The 12903-nt window shown below is 51.3% G+C and overlaps 1 protein-coding gene across 2 annotated transcripts in view; it reads left to right on the top strand.

Annotated features, from left to right (window-relative positions):
* Positions 1-10757, top strand: part of ANGPT4 (angiopoietin 4) — a 31405-nt gene extending 20648 nt beyond the window's left edge. Inside the window, exons 8-9 of one of the 2 annotated variants that reach the window (XM_019755202.2) lie at positions 3926-4056; positions 4662-10757. In XM_019755202.2, the coding sequence (XP_019610761.2) occupies positions 3926-4056; positions 4662-4822 (292 nt within the window). In that variant the 3' untranslated portion in view covers positions 4823-10757. Of the gene's footprint in view, positions 1-39; positions 134-3925; positions 4057-4661 lie in introns of those variants that run through there. The other variant, XM_074317240.1, reaches the window with a different exon arrangement.
* Positions 10758-12903: the final 2146 nt, after the last annotated feature.

Raw genomic sequence — 12903 nt, 5'->3', positions numbered from 1 at the left:
TCCCACCCCTCCCTCAGCCTGGTTCTTGGCTCTGTTTAGGAAAAGGAGTGAGCATTTATTCAGCACCTACTATGTTCCAGGCACATTATTTAATCCTCCCCACAACACTCTGAGGTAAGCATTGCTGTACCTATTTTAGTGATGTGGAAACTGAGGCACTGAGCTTGCGCCCCCTACCCAAAGTTACAAGTTAGGCAGAGCTTGGATTTGAACTCAGGTCTGACTGCTGCTAAACTCACCGTGTTTCTACTACATGATGTTGCCTCTCTGAAAAACTCAGGAATCTTGAAGATAAGCCTGGGTCCTGGCTGTCTTTGAACCAGAACAGAATTAAATTCATAGACTCACTTTTACAGGGATGCAAAGGACCTCACATGTTGTCTGGTTCTTCATGTGATGCTAGAATCTCCTCCACAGCCACAGTCATCATCCAGCTGGGCTGGATTGCCTCCACTGATGAGGAGGTCACTTCCTCCCAAAGGACCTCTGATGACTCTCTGTCCCCCTATACTTTATCCTTAATTCCTCCTCTGGGAGGGTTTCAGTGATGTGTCCCCACCCCCATTTTCTTATTAAATGCCCCTGGTTCCTCCAGTTACGTGGTTCTGACATCCCATCTTAGGGGACCCACCCCAATCTGATAACATTCCTCCTTTAAGGTCCAGAGCTAAATGAAACATCCACTGGGTCTGGGCTAGGCAGGACTGAGCTGGACACCCCCCAGTCCCCTAGCTGACCTGCAACTGGCCACAACAGCCTGCTGACTCCTATTTAAGCCACTGACCACCAAAGCCAAGGCTTAAGTCCTCACTCCATCCTCATCTTCCTGAATGACCCTGAGTAAGTCACTCCACCTTCTCATCTGTAAAACAGGTGCCCTGCATGTACCGACCTCATGCAGAGTGTGTTGAAGCTTGAATGAGACACTGCACATAGAGTATTTACACAGTGCCGGGCACCTAGAAAGGGCTCAGCAAATAATGTTATAATTGCTGTGCCCCAGGCAGCCCTCAACACCCTTGGCTGGCCCACTCTGCATGAGCGGGAACCAGGCCCATCTTTTTCACTGCTGCTCCCATCCCGTGTTTGGTACATGGTGAGTGCACACGGGGAAGCTGGGGGAGCCTCCCAAGTCTTTCCTACACACATAACCTTGTCTCCTTGACCCAATTCTTGAGTAGCAACTTCCAAGGCCCTAAGTCCAGGATCTGTATTGTTCTTGGAGAAGAAATATTGGGAGAAGCATCCATTGCACTAAACAACATGGCCTTGGAGCCAGATGGCCTGGGTTTGAATCTCTATCACTCACTGGCTTCATGACCTTAGGCAGGTTACTTAACCGCTCTATACCTCAGTTTCCTCATCTGTAAAGTATAGCGTTTATGTCATAATTGAGGTAATCTGTGCAAAGACACCTAGCATATGGTAAGTGTTAATAAAATTCAGAAAGAAATACAATATTTCTGCATCTATGTATATATTTCTGTTATGTATGTCTATCTATACAAACATGTACATGTGTGTTAAATTTGGAACCCCTTGCCATGCTCTTTTATATGTGAATTTGATATGCTGCTGAGTGTGGGCAATAAGCAGCTGGGGCATGGGCATGGGGAGCCGGAGGGGTCCCTTATTCATCAGTCACAATAATGGGGCTTCTGGAGCCCTGTAGGGCACATGAATAAGCCTGCAGAGGCAGTAGCCCACAGGTAGGGATGGGGAGGCAGAGACAAGACACCAGGCACACACAGACACTGGGCACATGCTGCCCAGGAGTGCCCACACACTCAAACTTGATTGCAAGTGCAAGATACACAGACACTCATGCCCATGTAGAGGGGCTCACCATACCCCTGGAGTACACACAGAGCCTGAACTCACGCAAATTCACAGCTGCACAAACAAGCAGACGCACACCCAGACACACCTGTAAATGTCCCTCGCAGGTAAACACACACAATCCCAGGCACAAAGGCAGATTCCAGAGCGCACCCTGGGACCCACAATAGATATTCCAGCACAAACTCAAAACAAGCATACACATACACATACACACACAAGCAGGAAGATGGTATCCTAATGGCCACACTACAGACACATACATAGACTCATGCACAAATCCACAGACACGTGGCAGACACACCTTGTGTGTCTAACTCGGGGATCCCCAGAGACTAATGTGTTTGGGTTCCCAGGCCTGGGCCATTAACATGTTCAAAGTACATCGGAACAATGGGTCAAGTGGGGTTTCCTGGTCCATGAGTTGGGTGTCCCCCAGAGTTCACTGATCCCCATGCTGGCTCCCACAAGGGGGGAGAAGAGCGGCAGAGCCTGAGCCAAGGACTTGGGGACAATAGAAGGACCAGTGCTGCTGGAGTGACCCCAGGAGACCAATCGGCTTTGTCTAACCCTGATTCCACACAGCGCCCGTCTGAATGTGACCCCCAACCTCAGCCTAAGCCCTGAGGCTGGCCTTGAACTGACATCACTGAGCTTTCAATGGCCACCAGGAGAAGCTGGAGCCATGTGAGTGGCTGGGCCAGCCTGCCTAACCCCACCGCAGGGACCCTCTGGCCCGATGGGCCTCTTGGCAGGGCAGTTTGCATTTCCAGTCATGCGAGCCCAGGGTGGCATGTTTCAGGGCACAGATAGGGCTCGTGGGCTGGCCACAGCCATCTGAACCTGACGGCCAGCCCTTGCCTCACCACAGACAGAACCCATCGGTGGGAGGTGCAAGCACTTAGCCAGGCCACATACCCAGGCCCCACATTCCCTCTGGACCCCACTGGGGCATCTCCCAGGACCTGCCCTGAGGGAACCAAAGTTTCCCCAAGTTGTCCTGGCTGCATCTGGTGTCCACTTGCCTCCACCCATAGGCCCTTCATAATTTCTCTCAAACTGGCTCCCCACCTCAGCCACCAGTGCAGCCCCTCCCCTGCAACAAGCTCTCAACAATCTCCAACCAGGCTCACTGGAAGCCTGTGCCAGCCATGTACCAAGGGCCGGGAACACAGGGACAAATAACAAACAGCACTGTACCCATCACACACCGAAGTCATAGAATCACAGTAGCCAAACGAGGTCATCACTGTTACTAAGCTATCATTACCGTTTTAACGGATGAAGAAACTGAAGGTGAGAGGAGAAGCAGTCTTCCCAAGGTCGCGCAGCTGGCAAGTGGCAGACCAGGTGTTCTGCCCCCAGAGCTCATGGTCATAATCTCCTAACAGGCTTGGACATGCCCACAAGGGTCTCACAGCCTGGCAGAGAAATATAAACCCTCCCCAGCTGGCGGCAGATGTGGAAGTCACAGGGCTAGGGGTTCAGCCGGGGCACAAATCCAGGTGGGTTGGTGTGGTCAGGAAAGGCCTCCTGGAGGAGGTAGGTGGGTGGGGGAGGTGTGACAGGGCTGGGGTTGCAGATGGTCAGATGGGGAGGAAAGTGCACATAGCTCCCAAATCAGGCCCCACTCCATTAGGATCTGGCTGTCACCCTCATTCGTTCTGAGACCTTGGGTAGGCTCCTTTGGTTCTTGGGATCTCTGTTTTCTCATCTTTAAAATAGGATTAATTGGGTGTTGTGAGGATTAAATGAGATGAGTTAACCCATGTAACACTCTTTGAACAGTGCCTGGCACATAGTAGATGTTTAAGGAAATGTTAGCCTTTGTCCTCACTATTATTACCATGATCATGCTCTGTCCTGTGCAAGACTCAGGTGCAGCAAGATGAAGGAGGCCTGGAACACAGTAAGTGCTTAGTCCCTAAGGGGAAGCAGACAGGGAAAGCAGTACAGAAGGGAGATGTCCTAAGCACACCAGGCTGGGGCTCCCCCTCCCAGAATAACCAGAGCAGAGACCCTTCCTCAACCAGCCCCAACCTGACTCTGAGTCCCTCTCCCATCACCACCTCCGGGTGGCCTCCAGACTTTCTTTGAGCGGGTACAGCGGCTCTGCGGGGCGCCAGAGCAGCCTGGTCCTGCAGGGCACCAACTTCAGCACCCGCGACGCAGACAATGACAACTGCCTGTGCAAGTGCGCCCAGATGCTGTCTGCAGGTGAGTGCGGGGTGCACGGAAGCCCCACCCACCCATAGCAGGAGATAGGAGAGACCTCCTGAGACAGAGAGACAAGAACAGATAGAAAACAGAGAAACATTGGAACTGACGTAGAGACAGAACAGTGGAAGCAGAGCTACAGGGGGGACAGAGTACAAAGGGAGAGATGGGAAGAGAAATGTAGACCAAGGAAAGACAGAGGAGCACAGTATGTGAGAGACAGGCTGAGAAAGACAGCCAGAGACCATCAGAGAGAGAAAGAGACAACCCTGGGTGTGAGAGACTCAGAACTGCGGAGCCTTCATAACCCATGGAAAGGGGGAGATGGAGGCTTGTGAGGCAGCAGGAACGAGGACAGCAAGGGAAGGAGACGGACACAGAGGTTTAGGGAGAAGGGGGTTGCCAAGAGTGGCAGTCTGAGCCCAGTGCCACCCTCCAGAGGCCCCAGGCTGCGCCGAGGGTCTGGGAGTCCCTCGCACCTACCATACCCACTCCCACCCAGCCCCGTCTCCCATGAGCTGGCTGATTAGTTGTTGGGGTAGGGGCTGCCCTCACCGCACTGGTGGGCCCGCAGTTCCCCAAAGCTTCTTCCTCCCCTCCACCAGGGTGGTGGTTTGACGCCTGCGGCCTCTCAAACCTCAACGGCATCTATTACCCGGCTCGCCAACACGTGCGCAAGCTGAACGGCATCCGCTGGCACTATTTCCAGGGCCCCGGCTACTCGCTGCGCGCCACGCGCATGATGGTGCGTCCCGTGGGCATCTAACAGCCGCCGCACCTGGAGGCTGAACTGCCAGAGGCGACAGGACTTGTAGTCCCTGGACAAATTGGACCCAAAGAGAGGACACAGTGCCAGGGCCTGGGCCTGGACACCTGGGTCTCCGGAGCCAGCCCTCCTTCCCCCAGAAGTCCCAAAGAGGCACCTGCCTCCCTGTTCCCCTCAAGTTGCGAAATGGTGGGCTTTGGGGGGTTCCTGCCTCTGTAGTATCCCTCTTTTGTCTTCCCTCCAGTCTCCTACAGGGGTCCCTTGCCGGCTTGAGGGTCACAGTACCCTGAATGAGCTGAGAACAGATTGAACTTGGCTTCTCAAAGGGATACCTGGCTAATAGTGGAATTTCAGGCAGGTGGGAAGGTATTTGCGGGCAGGAAACTGCTCAGAGGGAGACCCAGAATCTGGCCCCAGGGTTGGTGGGGAGACTATCTCCTGTTCCAAGCTTTCTCAACCTTGAGATGTCCTCAAACTTTCTGTTCAAGGCTGAAGGGGCTACATCCACCCCATAATAGGAATCATTATTTTCACCCCACACTATCCACTGTTCCTAGGCTCTAGCATATGGAACTTAGACCTAGTCTCTCAGGGGCTTCAGGAAATCTAGGTGAGATTCCTTTCCTCCAGTAAACCCCAGAGCGTGTTTCACAGAGAGTAACTCGGACTCCCATTCAAAGTACCTACGGTCAAGTGAGAGGGAAACACCAGGTAAATCAGTGTGAACAGGCATTCTTAGCTGCAGGACTTGTCAGAGCCTTTGATGTGGTCACATGCTTTGTGACTGCCCATGAAGGGGCTAGTGTGGGCAGCTTTCTCAAAATTTACTTATTTGAAAATGGGCCCTGTTTATCCTAGAGAATTTTTCAGGGCTGTGGATGCCCTTGGAAAAAGCTGACTCTTGAGTGTCACAAGGAGAGGCCCCAGGGCCTTGTCCCCCCCTCGTCCCCCAGCTGCATTCACCCTTTCTGGCTATAAAAGCCCCAGTGAAACTCTCAAACAGCTTCTAAAAGCAACTGGAAGGAAACTTTGGGTTAAAACAAACACACATGGTCCCTAGAAGTAAGATTCCTGTCTGTGCTATGGGCCGGTGTCCTCCAGGGCTCCTTCTGGCCCCAGGAAGCCAGCTGCCTGAGGCTGCCCTCAGCTATCCTTGTAAGTCCAGCTCATCCTGGATCAAGTACAGGGACTGCTGGGGACTGTCCATGACATCAATCCCTGGGTCCAGATTCTTCTAGGTCTAAGCCGGAACCCTTCGCCCATCCGCCTGCCCCACCCAACATGATGCTATAGCTGGCAGTCTGGGAGAAGGGGCTTTTGCCTGAGTCAGGAGACCAGAGAGGCTCCTCATGAGACCAGAGGCTTCTTTCAGAGGAGAGGGTCAGAGACGGGCCACCACCACTCTGCCACCCATCCCCCATCACTGTGCACCCTCCTTAGTCCCAGTGAGACCACCAGTCCTGTCATCATCAGTAACACCCAGGTCCAGCCAGGACCAACCTGCCCAGGATGTGCCTCTGTCTTCAGAACATTTTCTGGATAAGGCTAGGGCGGTGCAAACAGGGCTCCTTCACCCCACCTCTCTCCACCCAGCCCCAGAGCCCTACTCTATGTCGACCCTCTGAGTAAACCCAAGAGGGATTAAGCAGATCTCCAGGAAACCAAAGGCTGTGGCTGCTCACGGTGGCATTGCAAGCAGGAGGGGAAAGTACTTGGGGGCAGATTGCTGCCCCCACGGCTCACGTGGCCTTACTCTGCATTTGCTCACAGGCTTTATTTAGTGCCTACTGTGCGCAGTGTGGTACCGTGGGCAGGGCTTAGAGTCAGACGGACCTGCTGTAGCTCTTAGACTTGAGGCCAGTGGCTCAGCCTCTTGAGGCCTCCAGTGTCTTGTCTGTGAAATGGAGATGATGCCACTCCCTCTCACTGGGCTGTAGCAAGGAGGAAACGAAACCATGTATGTCAGCTTCTGACCGGTGCCTGACAGGAAGCGGTGCCTAATAAATGTTACTTCCCGAAGAGGTGAATGGGGTGGGAAATTAACCCCTAGTGCATGCCACCACCTCTTCTGGACCCAGGTAAGGTAAACATTTATTGTGGTGTCCACAGCATTTATTTTTTATACTGTTGGATGCCGGAGAGGAGAGGAGGGCAAAGCTGAGCCCCAGGGACAGACGTCTCCAGGTGGGGTGAAGGCCCAAATCCCTGTCTGTGCTCCAGGTCTCTAAAAAGACCAAGAAGCTGATTTGGGTTACCCTCAGACACCTGTTCGTAAATATTCACCTTTCCCTCTCACCTTCCTTCTTCCTCCACGCTAGTACCCTTCTTCGGCACAAGACATAGAAACCCTATCCTAAGGAATGGATTGGCTCAGATACCAGGAAGTCTAGAGGTGGATTCAGGTGTGGTTACCTCCAGGGGCTCACATAATGTCCCTGTCCATCTCGCAGCCCTGCCATCTGCTATGTTGATTTCATTCCCAATCATGTTTTCCCCTGATAAGATGGCCCCACCAGCCCCAGGCTGATGTCCTTCCAGCTCAGCATCCCTAAGACAGAGAGCTCTCTTGTCCCTGTGATTCCAGCAGATGCTCTCCAGCCAGGCCTGGTCCTGTGCCCATCACTGCACTTACACTGTGATTCTGATTGACCAGACCTGGGTTGCATGATCATGCTTGGGACCAGGGGGTGGGGTCAGTCCCACCCAAGTCACATGGAAGAGCCGTGGAGAAGCAGGCACTGTTTTAGGAAGCAGCAATGCTGGGCAGGCAAGAACCAGTGATCACTTTTTCTCTGTCCCTCTCTCTGACTCCATCTCTTTTTTTCTCCATCTCTGCCCCTTCTCCCAGCTTCTCTGCCCCCAAGGCCTGGCCCCAGGCTCCCGCTCACCCCCAGGTTGCCCCAGACTATCAAGGACATAGCTGTGTCCTGCCCAGGAGATGTCAGACCCTGGTTCACAGTACTGGCTCTGTCCCCGGAACAGAGCCCTGGTCCTGTCTGAGCCTCCGTTTACCATCTGTGCAATAAGGACCCCACACCTGCAGACCTCTAAAAGCACTTCTGACAACGACACTGACTCATGGTGGCTGCAGACAAGATCAGCTAAAGGACTCTAGGCAGCAAGGCCCTGTCAGGTGTATGGCTGGTGTGGCCTTGGCCCTGCCATGTCTCCTGGCAGCCACTGCTCACAGGAACTGGCTTCTGGGATACCTGCACCTGCAGGTTCCTGTGCAGAATCCTGGTTACATCTCTCCACATCAGACCCGTGTTCTCCCGTTTTAGTGATAAAGAAATTAGAGCTCAGAGAGGAAACGGGTTTCATCTAAGGAGGCACAATCAACCTCCAGCTCCAGTGCGTCTGCATCTGTGAGCTGCATCCCTAGTCCAGAGCCCCTGGAGGCATCTTGGCACCGACCACGAAAATGCTGGAGTGGTGGCCCCTCTAATATCAAAGGCTGAAAGAACTTTCTGGGAAGCTCTCCAAGACCTGTCTTTCCCACTGGCACCTGGTATGTCCTGATGGAGCCAGATGGACAGAACACATTGTTCCCAAGATCTCTGCTGGTCCCAGCAAAGGCAATTTCCCCGCTAGGGGAGAGAGTTCACTGTGCATACACCACAGAGATACAGCCATGGGCCAGGAAGAAGGTGGCCCTTGGCAGGGAGTCGGGGAACAGCCAGTATGAGGCTGGATTGTCTTGGTGGCTGGGAGATTTGACCTTTTTCCAGAGTTTCCTTCCCTTTCGTGTCTGTGTGAGCCTTCACCTCTGCCATTTATAGAAGCTTCAGAAAGCCCCCAGCGTTGCCTTGGCAACATCAGCAGCAGCATCTTTTGACGGAGCAGCCCTTCGTAGAATGGAGTCTGGTCCAGGCCATGTCCAGCATAAATGGGCTACGTTCTTGTGTTAGACTAACATGGGAACACGCAGCTGCAGTTCTCGTGTGTCTGGAGGGCAGGGAAGTCCAAAGGCCTTTAATACCCAGCACATTCCTGCCCTATCCGGTGAGACCTCTCTGAGCCTTCCTTTCCACATCTGCACAGTAAAGAGACTGGCATCTAGTTCACAGGAAAGTTGTGCACACTCAGTGTGATGGTGGACACATCCAGGCACACATGCATTTATTCACATACCAAATATGTATCGAGGACCCGCCTGGGCCAAGGCCTCGCTGGATGATGGGGATGGAGCAGTGAATAAGATACACGTCCACAGTCCTATACTTACAGAACTTAACGGGCTAGAGGGAGAGATCGGCTAAAACCAATTATTTTTAGTTTAAAAAACTAATGAACAAATTAATACATTATAAATGAGGAAAATAAACAGGAGGTAGAGATAAGAGATTACAGAGTATCCAACTTAAGGTGATTAGGAAAAGCCCCTCTGAAGATGCGATGCTTAACTTGAGAACTAATAAGGTGAGGAAGAAGCAGCCAGGGGGAGAGTTGAGGGACTAGTAGACCCACTAGAGGAACAGCAAGTGCAAAGGCCCTGAGGTAGTCCTGAGGAGCTACAAGGAGGCCAGTGTGGCTGGCAGAGTGAGCAAAGAGGAAAGTGGTGGGAGAATGGGCCCTCCAAGCTCCTACATCAGAGATCGACTCCCTACCCCAATGTCTGCCAAGGACTGGATCCAGCCAGCACTCTGCCTGAGTCGCTGTGGAGCTGGAGCAAACTCCTGCCCCTCTCTAGACCTCAGTTTCTCAATCTGTAAAGGGTAGGAGAGGGAGCATCTCTGTCTGAAAGTCATCCAGATCCTGTTACTGTATGAATCTGGGTCCAGGGCCTTGTTATGTCCACTGCCCCAAGCTAGGTGCCACCGGGGGAGTCAGATGGAGGAAGAGAAAATAAGGGGCTTGCCCACAGGCTAAATGGGGATGTCACAGTGTGTCCTACACAGGGTCAGCCAGGGGGACTTAGGTTGAGCTAGTGGGCATTGATTTTATGCCTCCTCTGTGCTAGTTCTACAGGCACTATCTTTGAATCCTAGTGGGTTCTACCATTACCCCATTTTACAGATGTGGAAACTGAGGCACAAGAAGATCACACAGTGATTTGGGGTACAGGCTAAGCTGCCATAGCTAAAAGACCCCAAAACTCAGTGGGTTAAATATTTCTCTTCCATGTAAGTCTAGAGCTGAGCAGTCCATGGCTGGTGGGTGGCTCTGCCATCTTCGACAGTTTCCCTCTCTGGGGCCAGAGCAGCTACACCCCAAGATGGCATTTTCCAAGTAGTATAAAAGGAAAGGAAACAGGGCACCCAGCACTGCTTCCCTTCCAGCACCCACCTCTCACCCCGGCTTCATTTTTTGCCTGGAAGATCCCAGCAGCTTCATAACAGGCCCCACCTCCAGGTTTGTTCTCTCCTGGCCTACAGTCAGGTCTTTTCCTCTCCCTGGAGCCTTCAGTGGCTCCCCAGTACCCTGAAAATAAATCTAACACCCAGCTTGCAATCAGGGCTCCTTACCACCTCGCTCAGTTCTTCCCCAGCTCCACCTCTGCTCCAGGGGTTCTTAAACTGGAGTCAGAGGCTTCAAGCCTGAAGCATTCCTTCTGAAGAAAGGATCCCAGATCGCCATCAGTTGTCCTGGAAGAATTGCCCATTTCCACTTGACATTTATGTCCCTATGGCATGGAATGCAGGGCCCAGCATTTACCCTTTGACACAATAATCATTTCTAGAAATCCACCCTGAATATATATAACATATGCACAGAGTTATTCATTGCAGCTTCATTTGTGTTAACAAAAGATGGGGATCAACCCAAAAGCATAAACTATGGTACATTAATTTCTGCATCTCAAACTACCCAATCTCAGTGATGAAAAACAGCACCCATGTATTTTATTTGCAACGATGGTTTTAAATTCAAATGTAAGAGCATTTAACTCATATATGGAATCGCTGAAATTAGATCATTGGTATTTCGTAACGCATATATGTGTATGTGTTTCATACTTACCAGAACAGTGGAAATGCTGCACCAAACAAACTGAATTTCACTTCCTTATACGCATACATTCTGCCAACGTGCTCTTCTTCCTTCTCACGGATGAGTAAGGAAGACTGAAAAGAAAGGGAACAATGGGACGCCCCATCTTTCCATGTCATCATTTTCAGTGTAAGTGGTTGACTAACACAGGGAAGTAACACAAATAAGAAGAGATATAATAGGTCCCTTGGTTGTCTGTGTTTTTTAAAATGCCACTGCCTTTTTTTCTGTGACCAAAGGAACTTCTAGTTTGAACAAAAAGCATGGCCTCTTTGGGCTGTGCCCCAACATAATCATAGACGTCACATGCTTCCCCACAGTCACTCGCGTCTGTCTGAATGTCCACACACTGTGGGTTCACCAGGATTCTATGTTCACGAGGCATGGTGAACACTACACGTGAACAGTTGACACCCATATCGTATGTATCTCTTCTGCTCACGTGCATGATCCCTTGTCCCATGATCCCTTGCCCAATGCACAAGTTCAAAGGTAAAATTAAGAGTTTCAAGATGGTGACAGCAGAGCCTTAAGACAAGAGAGGAGCCCTTCTGAGCACAGGGCCCTACGTACAAGGTAAGCGTGTTAATGGAAGCCATGTAGCAGGCATTGCAAACACTTACACTGACAGGGCAGCAAGGAGCTAATAATGTACATATATCCTCCTCACAGACACATGCTCCATTGTCCCATCAGACTTCTCTTACAAAACCCAAGTGCAAAGATAAAATCATTAAGCATTTCAAGACTACAGCAGAGCATTAAAATTAGTGAATGGCCCTTCTGAGCACAGGGTCCTGTGCAGCTAAAGAGGTCACACGCCCATGAGCCTGGTCCTGGTTCCAAGCCAAACAGGCAGAAGCTGCGTGGCCTTTCATGACCTGGCATGGAAAACCACAGTATAGGAATTCCACTTCTACCCTACTTTACTGGTCAAAGTAGTCACAGAGCCTCAGCCCAGATTTGGGGAGGGGTGGAAGAGGGGATCACCATAGGCCCCCACCTCTCGATGGGAAGAGTGTCAAAGAATGTACAGCCTTTTAAAAACCATACACACACCCCATTTTGGGTGGTAATGTGGACGTATAAAGGTCACATTTCCCAGACTCCCTTGATATTAAGGTCCATGGCATCTGACCAGGTTCTGGGCAATGGTATGTAAAAAGAAATGTGATGTCAGAAAAATGGGAAAGCTGACCCAACCAGAAGATGAACCCCTTTGCTCCACACCCCCGTGTCCTTTTTCCTGAGGTGCAGGTATGATGGTTGGAGGACCAGCAGCTTGGACCATGAAGTGAGCTTGAGGATTGAAGCCACAAACTGAGCTCATGGGACAGGACAACAAGAGGAGCTTGGATTTCTTTTGATCATGGCGCTGCAACCCTGGACCACCTCACACAAGAGAGAAACACGCTTTTATCTTACGTAAGCTGCTGTTGATTGGGACTTACAATCTTAACTGATGCTACACATTTTTCTCAGGGACTTGTAGGAAGACATAAGACCCCAAAAAAGGAGCCCAGAATGCTGCCTGGTGCTAACTCTATTGTGACCCTTTCAAATGAAAGGAATTTTGAAGCCAGATTTTTTTTTTTTTTTTGAAATTACCATTCTGGCTCTGCACCACAGCTGGTGTGATCTTCTCTGAACTCAGATCAGGTCATTCTCATGCTTACAGTCCCTTCCATGGCTGCCCGCCACTTGACTCTAGAGTAAAGAGGAAAGCCCCAGGGGTCTGACCCCTCCCAACCTTTCCAGCCTCATCTCACACATTTCTTGGGACTGCAGCTGCCATTTTGTTTCCCAGCAGAGAGCCTGCCCCTGGGTAAGAACAAAGAGAAAAGCAGGGCCTACAGATGATGTCTGGATCCTGAACCAAGCTGCACCTGAAGCCAGTTCACTGTGCACTTTCAGCTCCTTAAACCAATACAAGTTCTATTTTGCTCAAGCAACTCTGAGTTGGGTATGTGTCACCTGCAGCTTAAAGAAGCCCAAATGGCACACAAGTGTGACTGTGAGGGGTTTCAGAAGTCAGCAGAGGATGCCCAGGTGTCTGCTGTGGTCTTCCCCGGGCTTAGCAAATGAGCCAC

Source organism: Rhinolophus sinicus, linkage group LG13 (assembly GCF_036562045.2).
Source record: "Rhinolophus sinicus isolate RSC01 linkage group LG13, ASM3656204v1, whole genome shotgun sequence".
Classification (NCBI taxonomy): domain Eukaryota; kingdom Metazoa; phylum Chordata; class Mammalia; order Chiroptera; family Rhinolophidae; genus Rhinolophus; species Rhinolophus sinicus.
Note: the sequence above shows the minus strand (reverse complement) of the source record. Positions and strands in the feature narration are given on the sequence as shown.